At 35.9% G+C, this 23,891-nt stretch overlaps 5 protein-coding genes across 8 annotated transcripts; 4 read left to right on the forward strand and 1 right to left on the reverse strand.

The window, feature by feature from the left end:
* LOC104736396 (probable amino acid permease 7) lies at nucleotides 1,274-3,839 on the forward strand. Of its 2 annotated transcripts, XM_010456366.2 has the most exons (7): nucleotides 1,278-1,444; nucleotides 1,551-1,787; nucleotides 2,056-2,149; nucleotides 2,276-2,496; nucleotides 2,670-2,803; nucleotides 2,912-3,139; nucleotides 3,356-3,839. In XM_010456366.2, the coding sequence occupies exons 1-7, from the start codon at nucleotides 1,363-1,365 to the stop codon at nucleotides 3,761-3,763; spliced, it is 1,404 nt and encodes a 467-aa protein (XP_010454668.1). In that variant the 5' UTR covers nucleotides 1,278-1,362; the 3' UTR covers nucleotides 3,764-3,839. The 2 variants fall into 2 exon arrangements, with proteins under 2 accessions (XP_019090569.1, XP_010454668.1); XM_019235024.1 differs by lacking the exon at nucleotides 3,356-3,839 and having other exon boundaries at nucleotides 1,274-1,444; nucleotides 2,907-3,047.
* LOC104736395 (probable amino acid permease 7) lies at nucleotides 4,221-6,792 on the forward strand. 2 transcript variants are annotated; one of them, XM_010456365.2, is made up of 7 exons: nucleotides 4,221-4,430; nucleotides 4,532-4,768; nucleotides 4,975-5,068; nucleotides 5,149-5,369; nucleotides 5,519-5,652; nucleotides 5,839-6,066; nucleotides 6,297-6,792. In XM_010456365.2, the coding sequence occupies exons 1-7, from the start codon at nucleotides 4,349-4,351 to the stop codon at nucleotides 6,702-6,704; spliced, it is 1,404 nt and encodes a 467-aa protein (XP_010454667.1). In that variant the 5' UTR covers nucleotides 4,221-4,348; the 3' UTR covers nucleotides 6,705-6,792. The 2 variants fall into 2 exon arrangements, with proteins under 2 accessions (XP_010454667.1, XP_019090570.1); XM_019235025.1 differs by lacking the exon at nucleotides 6,297-6,792 and having other exon boundaries at nucleotides 5,834-6,066.
* On the forward strand, nucleotides 8,528-11,419 carry LOC104738132 (O-glucosyltransferase rumi homolog). Its single transcript, XM_010458358.2, has 7 exons — nucleotides 8,528-8,560; nucleotides 8,656-8,829; nucleotides 9,423-10,030; nucleotides 10,125-10,317; nucleotides 10,410-10,474; nucleotides 10,566-10,776; nucleotides 10,877-11,419. Exons 1-7 carry the CDS (start codon nucleotides 8,528-8,530, stop codon nucleotides 11,240-11,242), a joined length of 1,650 nt encoding a protein of 549 aa, XP_010456660.1. The 3' UTR covers nucleotides 11,243-11,419.
* LOC104736398 (tubulin beta-8 chain) lies at nucleotides 13,197-15,023 on the forward strand. The gene is made up of 3 exons (XM_010456368.2): nucleotides 13,197-13,668; nucleotides 13,784-14,053; nucleotides 14,148-15,023. The coding sequence occupies exons 1-3, from the start codon at nucleotides 13,275-13,277 to the stop codon at nucleotides 14,831-14,833; spliced, it is 1,350 nt and encodes a 449-aa protein (XP_010454670.1). The 5' UTR covers nucleotides 13,197-13,274; the 3' UTR covers nucleotides 14,834-15,023.
* LOC104736397 (pectin acetylesterase 9-like) lies at nucleotides 14,966-19,671 on the reverse strand. 2 transcript variants are annotated; one of them, XM_010456367.2, is made up of 13 exons: nucleotides 19,168-19,671; nucleotides 18,801-18,883; nucleotides 17,860-17,989; nucleotides 17,240-17,319; nucleotides 17,043-17,129; nucleotides 16,731-16,855; nucleotides 16,583-16,643; nucleotides 16,454-16,513; nucleotides 16,283-16,360; nucleotides 16,091-16,196; nucleotides 15,853-16,001; nucleotides 15,607-15,735; nucleotides 14,966-15,433 (listed from the first exon to the last, which is right to left on the reverse strand). In XM_010456367.2, exons 1-13 carry the CDS (start codon nucleotides 19,313-19,315, stop codon nucleotides 15,353-15,355), a joined length of 1,317 nt encoding a protein of 438 aa, XP_010454669.1. In that variant the 5' UTR covers nucleotides 19,316-19,671; the 3' UTR covers nucleotides 14,966-15,352. The 2 variants fall into 2 exon arrangements, with proteins under 2 accessions (XP_010454669.1, XP_019090677.1); XM_019235132.1 differs by having other exon boundaries at nucleotides 15,590-15,735.

The raw sequence follows: 23,891 nt of genomic DNA on the forward strand, positions 1-23,891 counted from the left end.
AAATCTACAAAATTGAGATTTGAGAAGAACAAAATTCTTTGATGTAGCAAAAATCTCAACTTACAACTATAAAAGAATAAAAATTCAGTTTCCCTCCCTCAGACAAAACGATTTCAAATCATCTTTGTCAACTGTTAACTTATACAATTTTGATTCCTCATCTTGATATGTATATTATTATTTTTTAGTCTCAACTAAGAGGATATAGATCAACAATTTTATATGGTTCATTTCCAAACAATCTATAGATTTTATTTTAGTCTAGGAGATTTTTTAGTTTTTTTTTTTTTTTTAATCTCGTGATGTATTTTTTTTTTCTAAATGACAATTTCTCGTGAGAAAAACTCACTCTTTTGCACAATAAGTTTATAGTCCTTACAAGTAGGTTCTCAACTACTTGGGAGGATAATCTTGCTCTCATATCTGATGCGGCATTGAACTCTGTTACCTTGTACCTAGTGCGCTTCGCTTTCCAAGCCACCATCCATACTCTTTGGAGGGAACGAAACAGGAGGAGACACGGCGAAACACCAATCCCTGCTCCGCTTCTGCTTACTCAACTTGACCGGACAATACGAGACAGATTACTCTCCATCTATACTCGCAGTAAAGGAAAATACGAAGCAGCAATGGCAATGTGGCTAACAACAATATATCCCTCTGTTATGTAATGTAATTTAGATAGACATACTGCTTGACCAAAGATTTTAAACAAAGGTTGATGTAAAACGCTTTTTTCGAATAAATTTTATATTTTATTCAAAAAAAATAATAATAAGTTTATAGTTTATACGTCTCATCAAATAGATTATTCATCCGCAATTGTTATACAAACAAGACAGTAGTGAACATTATCTCTTTTCTAAAAAAGATGTCATTTTAAATTACTAGTTACTGTTTGAAAGAGAAATATAAAGCGAAGCTAAATTGTTGTTCACACATCAAAATCGAGAAAGTAATGGTGCGACCTATATAGACTAACAAAGAGTTATGCTTGATATTTCACATATTAATTAGAGATTAAACCTACCGAATATAGACAATGTGTAATTGTTATTTGGTTAATGAAAAGTTGGGATGTTGATTGAAGAAAGGAAAGTCAAACCATTCCAATCAATAATGACTCGTGACCATCCATTTTATCAACCAATAATAATGGTAAATGACAAATTATATATGTCGTCTTGTTCACGATAATTCTACTCTCGAGAAGATAACATATTTCCATGTCCTTTTCTCGCATAAATACATACATAACCAGCTGCACATAACATAAAATACTATGTATCTTCACACATAACATAAGTACCATACTTTACTTATCTTCATCTTCCATAACAAACAAAAGTCTGAGAAAAAAATATGGACACTAAAGAAGTTGACGAGTCTCGAGTTATGAGACGAACCGAACTTCAACTTCATGATTCAGTTTCTACAAGAACAGGTATATAACCGTAAAGTATCATAATCATGAGCATTAATTAGCAATTAAATGTGTATTTAGTCGCTAATAGTTACCTTGTGTTTTCTTAATTTTTTTTTATAAAAAGGAACGTTATGGACGGCGGTGGCACATATAATAACAGGAGTGATAGGAGCAGGAGTGTTGTCGTTGGCTTGGGCCATGTCGGAGCTCGGCTGGATCGCTGGTCCGGCCGCGCTTATAGCTTTCGCCGGAGTCACACTTCTCTCTGCTGTTCTTCTTTCCGATTGCTACCGTTACCCCGATCCTGAAACCGGTTCCCTCCGCCTAAATTCTTACTCTCAAGCCGTTAATTTGTATTTAGGTTAACTTCAGATCTCATATTCTGATATCATTCACAGTCACACACAAAGTAAACTAGTTTTAAACATATATAGATTGTTTGATTGGTCTGATGGTGTTGGTCGAGTGGTATAGTAGTAGTCTAGAATGAGTCCTGACCTTTTTTTTTTTTGACAAAAAATGAGTCCTGACCATTTATGATTACATTTTTGGTTACTACAAATATATATATATATATATATATATTTAAAATTGATTTATTTTATTCAGTTAGTAAATTTGATTTGCAGGAAAGAAGAATCAGATGGTATGTGGGTTTTTTGTATACATTACCCTGTTTGGTTGTGGCATTGCTTATACCATTGTGACAGCTACTTGCATTAGGTAACATAATGTTAAACCTACACATTTTTTTAATCTCTTAGAAATGTTGTGATTTACAATATTGATATATTTTTTCTTTTGGGTGAAATAATATTGATATGTTGAGGGTCTTCCATTTCGTTACAGAGCGATTATGAGATCGAATTGTTATCATAGAGAAGGACACAGTGCAACATGTTCATATGGAGACAACAACAACTACTTCATGCTTTTGTTTGGTTTGCTTCAGATCTTTATGTCACAAATACCTAATTTCCACAACATGTTGTGGCTCTCTATTGTCGCTGCGATTATGTCTTTTGCTTACTCCTCCATTGGCCTCGGCCTCGCCTTTGACAAAATCATAGGTAAAGATAAGCCATATGATCTTTTATATAGATTAATATTGCTTTGTTACTTGTGATACTAACCAATCATTAAGAGTTTTAAGTGTTGATAAGGTAATTAACTCCTTTTATTGTCATTAATTGATTTTTAGATAGAAAATGATTGAATATTTTGTTTTGTTTCTGAAATGAAGAAAAACGACAAATTGAGGGAAGCGTAAAGGGAAGTCCAGCAGAAAACAGAGGTGCAAAAGTATGGTTAGTGTTCCAAGCTCTTGGGAACATTGCCTTTTCATATCCTTTCTCAACAATACTTCTTGAGATTCAGGTAGATGATTTACCTTCATACAAACTGATGCTAAGTAAGACAATAAAAACATTAACTACATTAAATCACAAGAGCATAATAGTCTGCTAAATTGCTAATCAAGGACAGGACACATTGAAATCCCCACCGGCAGAGAAGCAAACGATGAAGAAAGCCTCTATGGCTGCGGTAATCATCACAACATTCTTCTACCTTTGTTGTGGATGTTTTGGGTACGCGGCCTTTGGAGATTCCACCCCGGGAAATCTCTTGACCGGTTTCGGATTCTATGAGCCATTCTGGCTCGTCGATTTCGCCAACGCTTGCATTGTTCTTCATTTAGTAGGTGGATATCAGGTATCGTACGTACAAACCCCTGGTCCAATCTAACCAACACATCTAGTGTTTCAAACGTCAATTTCTATATTTTTTTTGTTTACATGCGTAATCACAGCTTAGAAAGCAAACCATGCACAATTTTTAATATACTAGAAAGAAAAAAGAAAATATTTGTAAACCAAATTTTTTTTAAAAAACATTTTAATATTTTTAACATATATAATACCATTGTAGGTGTACAGTCAACCAATTTACGCGGCTATGGAGAGATGGCTAACCGAAAAATACCCACAAAACAAGTTCGTCGCCAGATTCTACAGCTTAAAATGGCCAATGTTACGAGGAGGAATGGTGAGAGTGAATCCAATGAGGATGTGTCTGAGAACAACGTATGTGGTGATCATAACGGGAATAGCGATGTTGTTTCCATACTTCAATGAAGTACTTGGAGTGTTGGGGGCACTTGGCTTTTGGCCTTTGGCTGTATATTTCCCTGTGGAGATGTGTATACTGCAGAGGAAGATCCGTGTTTGGACGCGACCTTGGCTTCTTCTTCGACTTTTCAGCTTTGTTTGCTTGCTCGTCTCTTTCCTGGCTCTTGTTGGATCGATCCATGGACTTGTCCGAGCGAAATCTAGATGACTAACCAACTTATTTTGATATACTCATTATAAACAAATAATAACCTATTCAATAAATAAGTGATGGTTAACGTATTTGTATTATTTCTCTGGTTGACGTAATAATAACACATGCTGAGATGAGAATGCCATTTACGAACAGACCGATAGAATTATATACCTAAGAAACAGAATATTAGAGAAATCCATCCTTAAAATAAAAAAGTGGATAATAAAGTTATTGTGGATGGACAGAATTTAAAGTAGTATGGCAAACACATATTCCTTTTTGCATTCTAAGCAAAAAAACAAAAAAAAAAAAGAAATAGACCACCCAACTGTTAAATTAGTTTCATCCATTCCAATCAATGACCAATGGGTAAATGCGACCATCGAAAAAAATATCTTATGTTATTCGCATGAAACACGAGTACTATAAATAAGTACACGTAAATTACAATAGTAGTAGTGGACAACCATCTGTCTTTCATTTCATTCAAGCAAAGTTTCTTTCCCCAAGAAGATTAAACGTATTCATTTCGTCTTCCCTATAAATATATATACGTAAACCTACTAAACATCTTCATCTTCGTCATCCAAAATAATAATGGACATCAAAGAAGATGCCAAGTCTCAAGTTATAACACCAACCGAAACTCAACTTCGTGATTCAGTTTCTACAAGAACAGGTAAACCCTTTAGTAATCATATAATTAAACAGAGTATTATATATATTTAGTTGCTAATTAAAAATAGTCACGTTTTGTTTTCTTGAATTAAAAAAAAATAGGAACGTTATGGACGGCTGTGACACATATAATAACAGGAGTGATAGGAGCAGGAGTGTTGTCGTTGGCTTGGGCCACGGCAGAGCTCGGCTGGATAGCTGGTCCGGTCGCGCTTATAGCCTTCGCGGGAGTCACACTTCTCTCTGCTTTTCTTCTTTCCGATTGCTACCGTTACCCCGATCCTGACAACGGCCCCCTTCGACTTAATTCTTACGCTCAAGCCGTTCAAGTGTATTTAGGTCAACTTCAAAACCCATATTCTGATTCAACTAGCGTACTAGCTAGAGCTGTCCATCTAATGAAAAAAAATATGTTTTGAAGATCAATAATTTGAATACATGCAATGGGAAACGACTAAATATTGTGTTATTTATAATTTGGATTTTTCATTATTATTATAGTTATATTTTAATTTGTTAATCAAGATGGTTAGTTTAATTTGCAGGGAAGAAGAATGAAATCGTATGTGGGGCTGTTGTATACATTAACCTTATGGGCTTTTGCATTGCTTATACCATTGTTACAGCTACATCCATTAGGTAAACATATTTAAACTGTTATTTCTTTTTTTTCTTTGGATTTTTAGTTGATATGTAGAGTTTCTTCCATTTCTTTACAGAGCAATTATGAAATCGAATTGTTATCATAGAGAAGGACACAATGCAACATGTTCATATGGAGACAACAACAACTACTTTATGCTATTGTTTGGTTTAGTTCAGATCTTTATGTCACAAATCCCTAATTTCCACAACATGCTATGGCTCTCTGTTGTCGCTGCAATTATGTCTTTTGCTTACTCCTTGATTGGCATCGGCCTTGCCCTTGGCAAAATCATAGGTATAGAGACAATATACTCATCTCTCATATTTAGTTTTTTTTTTTTTTTTTTTGCTTTTGATACTCAGTCGACTTCACTTAATATCAAATTATCAATAGATTTTGAGATGTAAGACAATTGAATATTTTAATGTTTCATTCAAATGGAGAAAAACGACAAATTGAGGGAAGTGTAAGAGGAAGTCCAGCAGAAAACAGAGGTGCAAAAGTATGGTTAGTGTTCCAAGCTCTTGGGAACATTGCATTTTCATATCCTTTCTCGATCATACTTCTTGAGATTCAGGTAAATAAGTTACCTTTTATGCACATAATGATAGTATCATTATGATACTAAGTAAGAAAAATTAAAACATTAACTACTCCAAAAAAGATTAAAAATTGTACGTTAAATCACAAGAGCATGGGTTGACATAGTTTGCTGATCAAAAACCTATATTTTTTATGTGGGTTGAATGAAAATTAAGGACAGGACACATTGAGATCACCACCGGCAGAGAAGCAAACGATGAAGAAAGCCTCGACGGTTGCGGTATTCATCCAAACATTCTTCTTCTTCTGTTGCGGATGTTTAGGCTATGCGGCCTTTGGAGATTCCACCCCGGGAAATCTCTTGACCGGTTTCGGATTCTATGAGCCATTCTGGCTCGTCGATTTGGCCAACGCTTGCATTGTTCTTCACTTAGTTGGTGGATACCAGGTATTCTACAAAACGTCCATGTTTTCCTTCACATGCGTACCAAACCACATTTCAGAATGTGGAGATGTATACATATATGTTTTGACTGAATTTACAATTAACAATACAAGAATATATGTTTAGAATACCAATACATTAGATTTGATTTGATATAACATGTTCAAATGCAAACAAACAATCGAGAATTAAAATCATTTTCACGTTTATAACATATAAAATGCCATTTTTAGGTCTACAGTCAACCCATTTTCGCGGCTATGGAGAGATGCCTAACTGAGAAATACCCACAAAACAAGTTCATTGCCCGATTCTACGACTTCAAACTTCCAATGTTACGAGGAGGAACGATGAAATTTAATCCAATGAGGATGTGTCTGAGAACGATATATGTGGTGATCACAACGGGAGTGGCAGTGATGTTTCCCTACTTCAATGAAGTATTAGGAGTGTTGGGGGCAATTGGATTTTGGCCTTTGGCAGTTTATTTTCCTGTGGAGATGTGTATAATGCAGAAGAAGATACAAAGTTGGACGCGGCCATGGCTTCTTCTTAGAGGTGTTAGCTTCGTTTGCTTGTTTGTCTGTCTCTTGTGTCTTGTTGGGTCCATTTATGGACTTGTGGGAGCAAAATTTGGATGATTAGCCAATAAGTTGGCTTTGTGATATAGGCATGAGAGATCTTCCTACTATTTAATTGGTAAATAAATGTGAACAGTTATAACTGAAAGATACAAACTCCATGTAACTAATTAGCATTTAATATACAAAGTTAAATTTTTAATACACCAACTCTAAAGAACTCTCTGATTTTGCTCTTGTTTGGCTAAGAATGATGAAAAAAAAATGATGTCGTGAAAAGAAACAGAGCAAGTGGCTTGAAGTAAACGGCACAAGAGATCAATGAGTTCAAATGTCAATATGATGTCGTCAAACGGACATGTGTTTTACGATATAAAAATCTCTCGCTTAATCTGGGAAAGACTCTATTGATAATAGAAAAAAAAAAACTAAGGTTGATCAAAAAAATATTTCACATAAAACGAAGGAACAAACTTTGACTCTTCTGAATACTAAAACTGTTTAAGGTGACATTTACGAAAGTCATGTACTCGTGGATGGTGGTACATCTTGAGAATATAATATCTCCATATTTCTTATTCGTAACAAAAACTCTTCGACCAAAAGATTTACAATCAACATTTTTTTCTCAAGGCTTTAAGAATTCATCCAAGAATCACTCGAATACACTAATCGTCCTATAATTTTTTGTTCTTCAAATGAATGTCAAAGACAATGAATAAAAAAAGAAAAGAACTCGCAGCTTTTAGTATTCAATCTGAAAAGAACTCGCAGCTTTTAGTATTCAATCTCGCAGTTTTTCCAGGTTCATTGCACTGATATTGGACCTGATTACTCCCTCCTGTGGGCCATGGCAGAAGCAAAGACAATTTACTAACACTATAAGGCAAGTTTTTTAATGACAAATTCCACTTTCTCGTTTACAGGTTATTTCATGAGTCAGTCACATCTTCTACAATTGAACTGCTTTTATGATAGGAGATAGAAAGCTCTTGATAAATGTCAATTGTGTGGAACATTATACATATGTTTACTTGGAATCTATTTGTATAAGCCATGATCAATTCATCTCTTCTCATCTTGTTAAGAGATAAGAGAAACGAAGAAGGTAGATAATATTGTATGTAGCTAAGGTCTTGTAACTGTAATACTAACTTGCAGAATTCTCTACATACGTGTGAGTTTTAGATCTTCTACTTTGAATTAGTAGCATGTGCTTCTATTCATCAATATACTGACCGTAGCTCCGAGGATTTTAATTTGATTAGTTCAACTAAACGTGGACCTATCTAAATATAATTGAAGATAACTTCCCTCTCACTTGTGGAGGACATGTTTTATGTAAGAATGTGCACTCTGACATAGTTTTGCTTTCGATAAAAATCAAGGATTTTAAGAAAGGAGTTGAACCAATGCGGCTTAACAATTCACCCTACCTTTAGGTTTTTATTTAGATAAATATGTATTTCTTAGCCTTGTAGGTTTTTCCAACTGTAGTTCTGTTCAAATATTTAAAAATCACATTTGACGGTCAATATTAGAAAAGAACAAAGCCCCTTTTGGTGGTGTGTAATATAGGAAATTAGGGGATCTAATAGAACAAATTATTACCATCCACAAAAATGTGTTTAAATGGACAGCTCCACTTAAAACCAAAAAAAAAATGAAAAGAGGCTTATTAGGGTGACAAATTTTCAAAGGCAATATTGATTATTGTGAACATGATTTGACGAGTTTACAACCAAACAAAACTATATATAATTATAGATGATTAAATTTTAAACTACAAAAAAAATATCTCAAAATTAAACTAGACCAATATATCTTTCACAACAAGTTATAGGAGAAAAAACATATTTTTTTAACATTAAATACATTTAAAAATGGATAGAAAAACATACTGCGATATTGCCCGGGTCTAACGTAGTTAATCTAAGAATGCCTAAAAAACCTAATCAAAGTAGTGTAGGTACGACTATATAAATTAATGTTGGTCAACTAACTAAACTAGTCCAAGAACGGGTCGTCGGGAGGGCATTGTCGTCATTTCACAGACGCAGTCTGGTCTCCTTTTATCAAGTCCGGTTTAGGAATATCTCCCAACAGATCATACGCCCTATTCTCCCTCGTCATCCTCCTAGCCGTCGGTGCGTTTATCTCCACGCGCCTCCTCCTCGACCCTACCGTCAGTCACCCGAAACGACACTCCACTTGTCGTTTCTTCTCAAATCTAATTCTTCGCTGTTTTGTGTCTTCTTTATGGGTTTGAGTTTTGTGCCTTTTCTCACGTGAGAGAATTTTTTATTGTTGTTGGTTGGTTGGTGTTGTCGGCGAATTAGGCAGAACACGACACGTGTTCCACTATTTGGACCCATGTATGACTTTTTTTTTTCAGTTCGATTAGCTGTCTCCCGCTACTGCTCACAAGTAGGCAAATTAGGCATATTGAGGAGACTTTCCGGTTAAAGGTTTTGGGGTTTTAAAAAAAAAAATAGGGATGTTTAACCGGGTTTTGGTTCCGGTTTAGTTTCGTTGTTTAGAACTCGAATTAAATATTCCAATCGATTCGAACTTTGGACGAAACATATATGATATACGAAAGTTTAATAAGTTATTATTTGATTTTTTAGTTTTTTATGTTTAATGAAAAGTATATTAAGTTTTATTAATTTTTTGGTTGGTTTAGTTTGTTTGAATATAGTTAGTTCGATTGATGAATTTTGATTCGGTTCGGTTCAGTTTGGCGCTAAACTATGCAACTCGTTTTCACGCTTTTAGGTTCTGACAGAAGCCGTGACGGCGTCGCCAAAGACTAAAACCCAAACCCATACGATATCCCCAAAATACCCTCCACCAACAACCGTAATTACACAAAACCCTAAACCCGAGTTCACACTACACTGCTCCGCCAACGAAACCACCACCGCGAGTACATGCCCGAGAAACAAATACCCGACGACGACGAGCTTCGGAGACGACGATCCAAACCACCCTCCGACCGCCACGTGTCCCGATTACTTCCGTTGGATCCACGAGGATCTCCGTCCATGGGCGAAGACAGGGATCACGAGGGAAGCACTGGAGGGAGCCAAGAAGACGGCAAACTTCCGGCTAGCGATCGTTGGCGGGAAGGTTTACGTGGAGAAGTTTCAAGACGCGTTTCAGACGAGGGACGTGTTCACAATCTGGGGATTCTTACAGCTTCTAAGGAAGTACCCTGGGAAGATTCCAGATCTCGAGCTTATGTTTGACTGCGTTGACTGGCCGGTCGTTAGAGCTGCGGAGTTCGCCGGAGTTAACGCGCCGTCGCCTCCGCCGCTTTTTCGGTACTGTGGGAATGAAGAGACGCTTGATATTGTGTTTCCTGATTGGTCCTTCTGGGGATGGTAATAAAACAAAGCACCCTTGAATTTTTAAAGTTTTCTCGATTTACACCCCAATAGTTTTGAATTGATCAGTCAAACCGATGTAATTTTGTAGGGCGGAGGTGAATATAAAGCCGTGGGAGAGTTTGTTGAAGGAACTAAGAGAAGGGAACGAGAGGAGGACTTGGATAAACAGAGAGCCTTATGCTTACTGGAAAGGGAATCCAGTGGTCGCAGAGACACGACAAGATCTCATGAAATGTAATGTCTCTGAAGAACACGAGTGGAACGCTCGTTTGTATGCTCAGGTAATAATTTTCAAGATTCTGCTGGTTACACCTGCAAATTTTACAACAGTTTTTTCTAACTGTGATGTGTGCATTTGGATTTTATCGTGTAGGACTGGATCAAAGAATCGAAGGAAGGTTACAAGCAATCAGACTTAGCGAGCCAATGCCATCACAGGTAGTGTAATTTTTTGTAGACTTCAATTATAATCATACGTTTATGTTATGCAAAGTTGAAATAAGGTGATGTTTATGGCTTTATGTAACAGGTACAAGATATATATAGAAGGTTCTGCATGGTCGGTGAGCGAGAAGTACATTTTGGCATGCGACTCTGTGACTCTGCTGGTGAAACCTCATTATTATGATTTCTTCACACGAGGCCTGCTTCCAGCTCACCATTATTGGCCCGTTAGGGAGCAGGACAAGTGCCGCTCCATCAAGTTCGCCGTTGATTGGGGCAACACTCACGTTCAAAAGGTACTTGTTTAATCCACATGGGAGCTTCTTTTGTGATGGTCTTGGTCTTCATCAATTGGTACCTCGTTAGTATATGATGAAAACGCAAATATCAACGCAGGCACAGGATATGGGAAAGGCGGCGAGCGATTTTATTCAACAAGAACTCAAGATGGACTATGTGTATGATTACATGTACCATCTTATAACCGAATACTCGAAACTCCTCCTGTTTAAACCTGAGATTCCCCGGAATGCCGTGGAGATTTGCTCGGAGACAATGGCATGCCCGAGGAGTGGGAACGAGCGGAAGTTCATGACGGAATCACTTGTGAAGCACCCTGCGGACTCTGGTCCGTGTACCATGCCGCCTCCGTATGACCCGGCATCGCTTTACTCGGTTGTGAAGAGGAAACAGAGTACGACTACGAGAATCCTACAGTGGGAGATGAAGTACTGGAGCAAGCAGAATCAAACCGGTTCTTGAGTATTTTTTAGCTTTGTGTAGAGAAAACCAAATATATACACGTATAACGTACCGGCTTCAACTTGTTTAAAATCCGGTTCGATGTTGTTGTAGATGACTAGAGACATATGTTCCAACTTTAGGATATTAACACGAAAACTCAAAACGGAAAATAAACTTCATAAAATTTTCTAGCTTCGAATTTGTGACTTGAAACTCACTCTAGATTTCATGATTAGTATCTTGTAACAAGAATCTATGCATCAATTGTCAAAAAGAATAATGAGCTAAGTGCCTAAACCACCAGCCAAAAATGTGAGTTTGAAATTAGTTTAAATTTGGTAAACAACAACCATCACCTTTCAATCCCAAAATGTCAAGCGTAGATAAGATATGGTTGGTTATGAAGTTGATGGTGGTTATTGAATACTTGATGGCTACTACTACTCACTGATCCCACCACAAGTTGCTCGTGTAACTTTGAGACTAATAAATACGTTTCTTCGAGATTTGATACATTGCTTCCGATATAGGCCACAATAATTTTGTTTTTGCTGTCTTTTTCTCTCTAAATTTCATGTCACGTAGGTCCCAAATTTACCTGTTTTTTTTTAAAAAATATTACTAGTTGATCATAGAGTGATTTGCACGTTACTGTTCAGATTTAGACCCACCCATCGCACTACAATACTGTATGATTACAATAATAATATATATATAAAGCTCAAGCTATTAAATACATCCACACAAACTAGACTGCCGTCAAGCAAAGTAACACCTTAATTATGTTTGTTTTAGTTATAATAAAGGTGTTTGACAAACAAACAAAAAAGTTATAATAAAGGTAAATTTTAAAGCCGAAAACTCTACTTGCACATCTAATCTTTTGTAATATATATTTTTAACTAAGTCCTATTTCTGAATTATTGTGTCGCCAATTTGTAAATCTTATCAAACTCTCAAGTCTCTAAATTATCAGACTATTGATCAATTTATCTATTATTCGCTAATCAGATTTACATCGGCCAGTAATGAATCTGAGTCACGTGATTTTTCCGGCCGTTGGTATCACGTGTCTGTCACGGTTCGTTTCATGTGCAAGAATTAAAACAAAAGTAGAGAATTGTTCAGATCTCGCAGCCTTTTGTTATCTTCAATGGTTCAGTCTTCACATGCATCACGTAGCGCGTAAGACTTTACTTAAATACCTGATGATCCCACTCTGTGCCCATCTGTACTTCTGTACTGTTTTTTTTTTCTTTTTATTCTTTCAAATCCGATAATTCAGATGTTTGTTTTTAGTTTAATGCACCCCAAACAAAAAAGGAAAGAAATATTTCAATGTTTTTATTATATGTTTGAGGAAGTAGTAAAAATATCAAAATTTAGTTGTTCAATATTTATATTTGAAAACAAGCCATATTACAAAAAGGTAAATAAAGAAGTACACTGTTTGATTTGTTCGTTTCTTTTTTTTTGTAGTAGAATTTAACCCCTTTTTTGTCCACAAACTGACGAAAAATATACCGAATGTTTTCTTGCTTTAAAAAAAAAAAAAAAAAACCACAATTATTTGCAGAGTGGAGTATTTATGTAGTGGACCAACGGACTTAACAGCCGTTACTTACCTCCGTCATTCGTGGCGGCAATAAAGAAGACAAACCAACGTTACCGGTTTTCAATCTACCGGGGATTAACTTTGGTTTTGGCTTCGGTTTCGCGGTTAAGTTCAATTAGTTAAGAATTAATATTCATAAAAATCCTATTTCACTAACCCCAAAATCCAAATAATTATATCATATGGATTGAAAAATTGAATAAAAGTAAAGTAAAGTATTGTGAAAGTTCAAATAATTGGTTTTCTGGTTAAGTCTGGTACGGTTTACGTATACCGATACAGTTAGAACCGGCACGTCTCCGTTAATGAACGCAGTATAAAAACCAACCACTTCGTCTTCTTCATTTCTTCGCAAGTCGTAACCGTTCAAATTCTCTCTCTCTCTCTCTTTCTCTCAAATTTGTAGTCTCCTCTACTTAGCTTAAGCAATCGAAGATGCGTGAGATTCTTCACATTCAAGGTGGTCAATGTGGAAACCAGATCGGAGCTAAGTTCTGGGAAGTAGTTTGCGCCGAGCACGGTATCGATTCCACCGGAAGGTACCAAGGAGAGAACGATTTGCAACTCGAACGAGTCAATGTCTACTACAACGAAGCAAGTTGCGGGAGGTTCGTCCCACGTGCCGTCTTGATGGATCTGGAGCCAGGGACTATGGATAGTGTCAGATCCGGTCCGTACGGTCAGATCTTCCGTCCTGATAACTTCGTCTTCGGTCAATCCGGCGCCGGTAACAATTGGGCTAAAGGACATTACACGGAAGGTGCTGAGCTTATCGATTCTGTTCTCGATGTCGTCCGTAAAGAAGCTGAGAACTGTGACTGCTTGCAAGGTTTGAATTCGGCCCATTAAAGGCCCATTTCATGGAATTGTGTGACATGTATATATAGTTATGACTTATGAATCGTGTGTGGTTGATGATGATGTGAATGATGAATGATGTGTAGGGTTCCAAGTGTGTCACTCGTTGGGAGGAGGAACAGGATCTGGAATGGGAACGTTGTTGATTTCAAAGATAAGGGAAGAGTATCCTGACCGGATGATGCTGACGTTTTCAGTCTTCCCATCTCCGAAAGTGTCTGACACTGTTGTTGAGCCTTACAATGCAACTCTCTCTGTTCATCAGCTCGTTGAGAATGCAGATGAGTGTATGGTTCTTGACAATGAAGCTCTTTATGATATTTGTTTCAGAACTCTTAAACTCACCACTCCTAGCTGTAAGCCTCTTCTTCTCCTTTTTGTAGTTATATATATAATTGATTAGGAGTTGAAATTGTTGTCGATGCATATATGACATGTCTTATTGTTCAGTTGGAGACTTGAACCACCTCATCTCTGCAACGATGAGTGGTGTCACTTGCTGCCTACGTTTCCCGGGTCAGTTAAACTCTGACCTGCGAAAGCTTGCAGTGAACTTAATCCCATTCCCTCGTCTCCACTTCTTCATGGTCGGGTTTGCACCGTTGACATCTCGTGGATCACAGCAGTACAGAGCGTTAACCGTCCCTGAGCTGACTCAACAGATGTGGGATTCGAAGAACATGATGTGTGCAGCTGACCCACGACACGGCAGGTACTTAACCGCATCAGCCATGTTCAGAGGAAAAATGAGCACTAAAGAAGTGGACGAGCAGATGATCAACGTTCAGAACAAGAACTCATCCTACTTCGTTGAGTGGATCCCAAACAACGTGAAATCAACCGTCTGTGACATCCCACCAACGGGTTTGAAAATGGCATCTACATTCATCGGGAACTCGACATCGATCCAGGAGATGTTCAGGCGTGTGAGTGAACAATTCACAGCCATGTTCAGAAGGAAAGCTTTCTTGCATTGGTACACTGGTGAAGGAATGGATGAGATGGAGTTCACAGAGGCCGAGAGCAACATGAACGATTTGGTGTCGGAGTATCAGCAGTACCAAGACGCAACAGCAGATGAGGAAGAAGGTTATGAGTATGAAGAAGATGAAGAGGAAGTGCAGGAGGAGCAATAACAACAGCTTCTCTCCCTTTTTTTTCTTAATTTGTTTGTGTGACTTTAGTATCTTTGGCTTGGTTTTCTCTTTTCTTTTCCAATCTTGCTTTTATCTTGTATTGGCATTTGGCTATGTGTGATTGTGATTTTAGGTCTAAGGACTAGGTAAATATATGTTTATATAAGTCTTTTCGGGTGCTTGGATTTGAGACATTGTTTGTTAGTGATTTCCTTCAAACGTTTGTGATTCCCTCTGTTTGCATTACCGTATTATTTACGCCATTATCGCTATGAAGTATTGTAGTTATTGAGTTATATGTCACATTTGGACATATTTCACCACTGCAATCTTGGATTAACTTCAACTTCTAAAATCAATATATAAGATCATCTAGATCAACTTGGCTTTGAGCCTTTGACTTAAGGTTCTCTGATTATACAAACATAACCAAAACAAAATGAGAGTTGGTCTCTTTGTTCTGGTTTCGATGCTACATAACAAAATCATCTCCAAAAGAAGATTATAAGTTATACTAAACTACGAACCAAAAAAGTTGATAAGAAGAAGAAGAAGAGTAAACTGTGTACCGCGATAGTTATGGCCTGGAGCATTAGAAGCCTTGAATAACAAAAAGAAAAACATATATAACTACACAACTCAATTGGGGATTTAATCGAACCTTTACAAGTAAGTAATGCGTAAAAAAAATACGTAAAACTTTTGGAGAAAATGTAATTGACTATAGTCTATAGTAAACTGTAATTGAATAGTTACCAAATATCAAGATTTACCAAAAAATCTGTTGCAGAAGCTGCTGGAATGAGATTATGACATGTTTTATCACATGGATATGGGCAATCAATTTCTTTTGCTTCTTCACCTCTCCCAAAATACCAATCTCCGACCGTCTCAGCAATTGTCTGAAACTCAAACCGAATCCGGTTATAAACCGTTTTAAACAATTTTAAATCGTTTTAAACCATTTTAAACCGGAAATTGAAAACGATTGAAAGTGAAATTCCGGTTTATAATTATACCTTATCGTGGATTCTCGGTGAAGTAGGAGAGAGCCAAGTCTCCTCTAGAGCACTTTGACAATGATCGAAGCATGAGTTTATAAACATTCCTCCTCTACTAGAATTTCTGAAGAAGTTCATCAAAGCTCCCAACATATCTTTCCTAAACCCTGCGAAAACAAAACCGGAATGTCGGTTCAAGTTATTTTATTTTTTTGCCGGTTTTGTCACTTGAACCGAATCAATTGAGGTTTCAAACCTTGGAGTGCATCGAGCTGGTGTGGATTACATGATGTCACATTAAGCTTACAACGGTTCCAACGCCCGGTTCGATCAGCAGAAGGTGGAACCAATCCATGATGAAACTGATTTATTAAAACAAATGGTTAGACGTACCAAACTGCCGGTTTAAACAAAATTGAACCGATATTATAATTAACGAAAAACATACCTGGAATACGTCGTAGGCTGAATTTAAGATGAAAAATGGCGTTTCGATAAATCGTAATATGTATTGCGGGAAAAAACACTACAAAAAGAATTTACAAATGAATAATTTAGATATTTATATTTAATACTGTAAGAAATAGTTCAAAATGTATTTAAAGATTTGTGATTGTACCAGAGATGGTTCAGGATAAAATGCGTGTGTGCAAGTTGGATCGAGGTTTTTTTGTATACCCTGTAAAGTTTGATCCACAAATGTAAGAAAAGTTATAAACTTATGGGCAGTTGAGAATTTTTTTAGTACCTGTAGAGACACAAGCTGTTTGTAAAAAGATCTCATTGTCCGGTTTGCTGCTACATCGATTCTGTTAAACCAAGATGAACCGTATATTTGTTGGTAAACCAAAACAAAATTAGATCATCAAAAGCATTTTGATTGTAGACAAACTTACGCGTCAAGGAAGAATCCAGCGTCGCTCATGCACTTAACGCTTGCGTTTTTGGGCAAATAGCTCGTGAAATTGTCACAGTGCAAAAACGTAGACAAACCACCAGCTGAACAACCGGTCAGAAGAGCCTGCGTACCGGTTAATTTTCATGGAATTGACTGGTTTAGTATAAATTCAAATCAGTAAGGCTAATTTAAACTAGCTAGAGATCATATCATACATACTTGACTGATGGTTATTATTAAAAAACAATTGATTCGAGAAATGTAACTAAACCAAATACCAAACCAAACCGTATAAAAGAAGAATTTTTACCTTGCGGGCTTTTGATAAACCTTTGGGAAGAAGGTCAAGAATTATGGCATTCCATATTCGTTGTCCTCTGAAATAAAGCAGTGACGTCTGTCATTCATTCAATTGGTTAAAATCAGTAAGAAAAAAAATCATTAACCAGATCATTTCCGGTTATTAAAAGCGGTTAAAGAAAACAAAGTGGTTAAAAGCGGTTTTACCCCGTTGCCATGTTGTGAATCTCCCGCAAATGAAGCTCCGTCACAGTACCTCAGCCTCACTTTGTTCCAATTGTAAAAATCTGAATTACATAACTTTTTCTTTCAAGTCCAAAGTCCAACAACCAATGTGGTGTATGACGTATTGTGTGTGAACGATGTTCTAATAAAGCCAAAACAAGTTTTTGACTCAAGACAGACCAAAACTGGACTTCACATGTCAAGATATGCACAATGACAGTTTAACCTCCCTTGAATTAGATACCTAACTCGAGAAAGGTAGGATAAATGTGTAATTGACATGGGTTTGAGATAGATCGATACTTCGTTAGCGTGTGTTCGTAAAGGAAGGGGGACAAAGACAAAAAAAAAAGAAGCAAGTATGGAGAAGTAGAAGAAAGCCATAATTAAATTAATAGAAAGAGATAGAGCCAAAATGATTATTTCTAACGAATTATTTTATTGAAAAAAAGACGAATTGTTAACAGAAACATTTGAACCATCACGTGAAAGAGAGACCAGACCACAAGCAAACATGTTCCATTAATAAATTTAAATAGGTTGCATTTTTATACATAATGATGATGATATTGCATGGATTCGTATTAAGAAAGAATAATGACCTGGATTTTGAGAGGCGTTGTTGCTCAAGATTCCGGAGAAGACGACTGTCTTGCCCATATAACGTGTGGAGCCTCGACGGGTCTTTGCTCTTTCCACGCACGATGCTATATCATTGCACCATCCTCCTCCCTATAACAGTTCTTATTTTTTATATTAATAATTTACTTGTAAAATAGCTACTATTCAAACAATCTTGAATTGAAACATACAGTACTTTATAGACAAATAAGTGTTTGACTAAATAAAAATAAATGTGGTTCTGTTTAGTAGAAAAGAACTATGACGAGAATGTTTGTAGTAAATGCGCGTCATAAAGTGAAAGGCGTGAGACACGATCCAACTAGCTCGAGACACGATAATGCTCTAAAGTTCCTAAAACGGCGCCGTAATTAGAAGTTTTTGATCTCGAATTAACTCGTAATTTTTGTGGTGGATTCGGGTATTCTTAAGTGTGTACATTACTAGAAATCAAGTACTACAGCTGGTCAAAATTTAAAATTTAATTATGTGATGCATCGAAATAGTTAATGCATAGTATTATACTATTATGAGAAGTAATAGTAATTGACTTCATATCGTTATCACTATTTATTTTAAGAACTTCATTGATTAATATTTCGTAGATTAATTAACGCACAGGAAAATATATTGATTCATACATAGGCTAGCTGGATTCAATTATTTTGCCTACTCATGGAGTTGGTTACAACAGCAATACTTTGACTATGCAGGACCAATTAAAAACAAAGAGACTAACAAATTCACTAACCGATATTTATGCGCAGAAAATGATTATAAAATATATGAACATATGTTCATTTATTATTCTATAAGCGCAATCATTTTTAAGAATAACAACCGTTTTGTGTTTAATTTTTAAACATTTTGTTAATCATTACTTAGAGAGACTTAAGAGTAAATGTAATAACAATTTAATTACCTCAAACTGCAAAAGCCAATTGTTTGATCCAGCACCAAACCCTCTGTCTAAATGATACGCCGGTAAGCTCCCATCCAAGCAAACTACAAAAAAAACAAAAAAAGGTTAAAATATGAAAATTCAACGTAAGTAATGATAGATAATAGACTGGTTTATGTAATTATGTTTGATGATGTTGCGTGACATGCGGTTAGTAACCTTTAGTGAACTCAGCTACAAAACTGATAAAAACTTATAGAGAACTTATATTATCAATCAATTTTTCTTTTTCCAGTCCAATAAATTCAAGAAAACATCATTGTTTAACCAAAAAAAAAAAGAAACAAAAGTAGATTTAGGACAAAAAGAAGGAAGGAGGAGGACATACAAGCACCAAGAGCAGCGGCGTCTCGAACCAGTGTCATACTAACGCGCCGGCCAGGGTCGCCGGAAACGAGTGGCAGAGAAAAAGCCACGTAGAGGAGGAGAAGAATCATAGCCGCCGTTAGATCGAGAAGCCGCGTCGTTTTCTTCATTCTTTTTAACTTTTTTTTTTTGAGGCTGCTTCAATGGTGAATGAAGGAGAGACTTGGGGATGAAAAAAACAATGTCGTCGAGTTCTATGCCTTTGATTTCGTTATCTTAGTAATTAGTATCATCAACGAGAGGAAAGGAATAATTTGACTTGGAGATTTAAGAGGGAAATGGAAACGTTTTGTATATTTATAGATATATAATAAAGAGTTTTGTGGAAAGTAATTTGGAGAACCAAGTGGGCGAGAAGAGGTAAGAGAAAGAGAGAGATTTTGATTTTGATAGGCACAAAGAGGCTTTTGTTATCTTAGAGATTGTTTTCCTTTGTATGAAAAAGATTGATTGTTACTTGTGAGAAATCTCTTTGTTATTATCATCTCATATCTTATATACATAAATGCATTTGTATATACATATACTTCCCCACATGGAGAGAGAGACTCACTTATTTTTCATGTGTATGTGTGTAAAGAGAAACATATCTGACCAAAAAAATAATGTCATTATGCTTTTTTTTTTGTTCTTACTAAAGCTAAAGTCCACATGATATCTTCTTGAATCAAAGGAAATTTTAATAAAGATTAAATTTTTGGACTTAAACAATTGATGTGAAAAACTTTTTTCTAACCCTATTCTACTGAAATGAATTCATTTCCTAAGTTCCACTATCAGAATTTAAGTTTACTATGGTCAAACCATTCAGACTTATCAGTTCTGGTTTTGTAAGATTTCTCTTTCTGTAAGTTGTATTAAAATCCAATTTCAGTGACAGTCACATGTTGCAACTTATAAGTTTCACAAAGAGAGTTAAGTTTATCTGAAGAATAGACACCATAGGGAGTAGAGTAGAACCAATAAAAATTATAAGATAATAATACCTTTTTTTTTTTTTTTGGTATATGTACGAGATAGCACAATTCTAGAAAGAAATTAAGAAGTTACCATTTGACCAAATAGTAGTCAAACTATACAATATATTTGCGTTCATCTTCTCTATAATACCCTTTTTTTCTTTTTGGGTTCAAATATACAACAACTTTTTTCGAAATACATGACTTTTGTGTCAAAAACACATGATTCCTCTAAGTAATACATTTATAGTTTTCCTATAAGATGCTATTTTTATTAAATGACGTATTTTTTCATTGAATAAAGTATGTTGATACATCTTTTGTCTTTTGTTTGAAGGCAGTTTTGATTTTTCACATCACTGAAAAATAGTAGTTTCCAAAATTTTATGAGTCAGTAGTATTTTCTCAATTTTTTTTCAGTCTAGTGATAGTTACTAATATTACCTTTTTTTTATATATAAAAAATGCATTGTATTTTAAAAATAATCCTAAGTATGGAGATGGGTCTTGATGGGTGGTGGGTCACCCGCTGATGGATTATTAGAATCGAAATCAACCTTCTTATTAATCTCTCTTAGGTGTCTATTGGTTTAGGTTCACCGGACCTTCTTATTAATCTCTCTCTTTAAAGAACAAAATAGGTTAGGAATATAAATGATATATAATTACATTTATTTACGCACACTCGTTACCTAATCAAATGTGTTTTATTCATCAACCTAACTACAACTTTCGTATTCATAATCATATGAAGAAAGAAAAGTTTGATAGTTAGTTATAGTTGTTAGCCTTAGCCATGATGATGATTTGGTTTGATCCTAACGGTCCTCGTTCACCAAGTGCATATGTTTTTTTTGTTTGCCTTTCAAGTGAAGCTATCAAAAATTTATCTACCTAAATACAATTTTGATTAATGAAGAAACTTTGATGAGGATAATATTCTCAAGTTTTGGTTTCGCCTTCCAAATGTGAATCAATAAAATCAAGAATAACACTTCTTTCTTATCGTTTAACTAGCGGGGCTAATTAAAACATAAGAATTATAAGTTGTTTTTATTTGTTAAATATGTTATAATTGTATAATAATTATTAATTTTATGGTTCAAAACCATATAATACCACAATATAATTCTTTTTTTACATAATATTAATTTAATCAATTTAATTAGATATGTCTATTTCTCTAATATCGATAGTGTTAACAAAATAATGAAATGATGTTTTAGCCATTTAACTCGCATTATATCATCTTAATTTTTAATATTTATTATTTTATATTATAAATATTAGATTGAGTTAGTATAATATTTATTAAGATTGTAACCATTAATATTTTATAAGATTGGCGCTTCTTATAAAGTTTAAATATTTATAATACTTAGAAATCTTAATAAAGTTTGAATATTTCTCATATTTGAAATTTCAGAAATATAAGTTTCAATCGAAGATACCTTTAAAACAAAACGAAAAGAAATAAAATTGCCAACAAAAAAGAAAGCAAAAAGAATTCAACAAAAACCAATTTTTTTTTCTTCCAAATTGTATAAATCATATAAATTATAAAAAAAAATAGAAAGCTAATAAATGAGTTACAAATTATATAAATTTAATTCATACATTGATATCTTGAAAATATGAGAGGTTTTAACTGTAAATCTTAAAAAAAGATATCTTGAAAATATGAGAGGTTTTAACTATAAATCTTTAAAAAAAAAACAAATGATAACTATGATAATTATAAGAAGATTTTAATAAAAATTGAGATAAAATGTTAAAGCAAAGCGATTTTGGTTTAGTAAGATGTGAGATGAGATGAAAAGACTTTGATCTATTTATAGTGATATGTAGAGGAATGTGATAAATGTTAGCAGTTAATAGATTTCTTGGTTAGCAAGTTCAAACTTTAATGATAGGTAATATTTTGTGTTCTTAGCTTTATAGTAGGTTTTGAAAGCATTGATAATATATATTTTTTTAATAATTTTTTGGGATATGAAATGATTAACTTTTTTTTTTGGTCAAATGGAATTATTTTTTTATGGTGTGCACAAGGAGACAAATGTCTCCTTACTTTATTGGAAAAAAAAACTGTTAAACACGCATATGACGAGGGTACGCAGACCCAACATAATCCTCTAATAAAATAGAATGAACACAAGCCGGACAATCCTCAAACGAGAATAATCCTAACAGTTGATTAAATGCATAGTTAGCCAAACCATCCGTCAAGCGGTTCGCTTCCCTATATACATGAGATATCCGGACTATCCAGTCCTTCGAAAGTAAGTCATAGCGCATACGTACAAGGAATGACAAGAGATGAGTAGTACTAATCCCATTCTTCAAAAAACCCAACACCATCTCTGAGTCCACCTCTAACTCCACCTGTGACTCTCCTCTTTCCCAAGCAAAGACCAACCCATAGTATATACCCCATAACTCCGCCAACAGCGCTGAACAGAACCCAATTTTTAGAACAAAGCCATATAACCATCGCCCCTCACTATCCCGTGCGACTCCCGCAGCTGCAGCCAACCCCGGGTTTCCCCGAGATGCTCCGTCCGTGTTAAGCTTAACCCAATCAGCCTGAGGAGGGGTCCAAGCAATCTGTTTCACTACCTGCACCTTCCCCTGAGTGCCCTTGCCTACCGCCAAATGCGCCTGAAACACTTCCCTAGCTTTATCCTTAATAAATTGTACTATGTCCCGACATTTTCCATTCTCACCAAAGACATTCCCACACCTCCATTTCCACCCCCACCATACCGCCATACCAAATATTGTAGCCCAAGGGACACCAAAGCGCATCTCCATATCCCCCAAATTCCCAAAAATCCATTAAAACAACGACTGACTAAAGAACAGTCCTCTCTTACTTGGCAATAAAAACCGGCTCCAAAGTCCTGACATAGCAGGACAATCCGGCAAAACATGAAGAATTGTTTCTTCCCCCCCTTTGCATACTTGACAAACCCCGGTATCACTTAAATGACGCCGTAACCGCTCCGCATTAGTCATGATCACTTGGTTCGATACCAACCAGAAGAAGACTCGAACCCGTTCAGGAAGAGTGGATCTCCAAACTCTCCCAAAGAAACTCCCCATATTCACCCTTGGTTCATTCTGTTTTAATAAAGCACAATAAGCAGAATGCACCGTGAAGAGCCCATCCGGAGTTACTCCCCACGCCACTCTATCCCTAGCACCAATGATCAAATCTACCGCTACCGCCCCCAATCGTAATTTTTCTAAAGGGGAGATAAACTGCATGATACGAGACATGTCCCATCCTTGACCATCCAACCAAAGATCACACACTGATAATTCCATCTGGTCCTCCGAAATATCTCCCACTCTCCCATTCACAACCGGTTCCTCACACAACCAAGTATCTGTCCAGAATTTCATTGATGTACCATCTCCCAGAACCCACCGCAACCCTGGAAACACCACATCTCTCAACCCCAATCCCACACTCCTCCAAGTGGAAGACCAGGTGCCCTTAGCTTTAGTCCAAGTAATGTCTGGATAAGTACCAACCTTATACTTACACCGAAGCACTCGAGCCCACAGACTCACACGATCATGCATTATACGCCAACCAATCTTAGCAATTAAAGCTTTGTTCATCGTTTCAGAGCATTTAACACCCAAACCACCATCATGCTTCGGGGAACAAACCTTCTTCCAGACCACCAGATGCTGTTTTTTCTTCTCCACAGTGCTC

Source organism: Camelina sativa, chromosome 13 (assembly GCF_000633955.1).
Source record: "Camelina sativa cultivar DH55 chromosome 13, Cs, whole genome shotgun sequence".
Taxonomy (NCBI): Eukaryota; Viridiplantae; Streptophyta; class Magnoliopsida; order Brassicales; family Brassicaceae; genus Camelina; species Camelina sativa.

Coding starts and splice junctions, on each gene's coding strand:
- LOC104736396 (XM_010456366.2), top strand. CDS start 1,363: ATGGACACTAAAGAAGTTGACGAGTCTCGAGTTATGAGACGAACCGAA. Junction 1,445..1,550: donor TTCAGTTTCTACAAGAACAG/GTATATAACCGT, acceptor TTTTATAAAAAG/GAACGTTATGGACGGCGGTG. Junction 3,140..3,355: donor ATTTAGTAGGTGGATATCAG/GTATCGTACGTA, acceptor ATACCATTGTAG/GTGTACAGTCAACCAATTTA.
- LOC104736395 (XM_010456365.2), top strand. CDS start 4,349: ATGGACATCAAAGAAGATGCCAAGTCTCAAGTTATAACACCAACCGAA. Junction 4,769..4,974: donor AGCCGTTCAAGTGTATTTAG/GTCAACTTCAAA, acceptor TTTAATTTGCAG/GGAAGAAGAATGAAATCGTA. Junction 5,370..5,518: donor TGCCCTTGGCAAAATCATAG/GTATAGAGACAA, acceptor ATTCAAATGGAG/AAAAACGACAAATTGAGGGA.
- LOC104738132 (XM_010458358.2), top strand. CDS start 8,528: ATGGATAGAAAAACATACTGCGATATTGCCCGG. Junction 8,561..8,655: donor CATACTGCGATATTGCCCGG/GTCTAACGTAGT, acceptor TAACTAAACTAG/TCCAAGAACGGGTCGTCGGG. Junction 8,830..9,422: donor GCCTCCTCCTCGACCCTACC/GTCAGTCACCCG, acceptor TCACGCTTTTAG/GTTCTGACAGAAGCCGTGAC.
- LOC104736398 (XM_010456368.2), top strand. CDS start 13,275: ATGCGTGAGATTCTTCACATTCAAGGTGGTCAATGTGGAAACCAGATC. Junction 13,669..13,783: donor GAACTGTGACTGCTTGCAAG/GTTTGAATTCGG, acceptor AATGATGTGTAG/GGTTCCAAGTGTGTCACTCG. Junction 14,054..14,147: donor TAAACTCACCACTCCTAGCT/GTAAGCCTCTTC, acceptor CTTATTGTTCAG/TTGGAGACTTGAACCACCTC.
- LOC104736397 (XM_019235132.1), bottom strand. CDS start 19,315: ATGAAGAAAACGACGCGGCTTCTCGATCTAACGGCGGCTATGATTCTT. Junction 16,361..16,453: donor TTTATCCTGAACCATCTCTG/GTACAATCACAA, acceptor TTCTTTTTGTAG/TGTTTTTTCCCGCAATACAT. Junction 16,197..16,282: donor CAGCCTACGACGTATTCCAG/GTATGTTTTTCG, acceptor TTAATAAATCAG/TTTCATCATGGATTGGTTCC.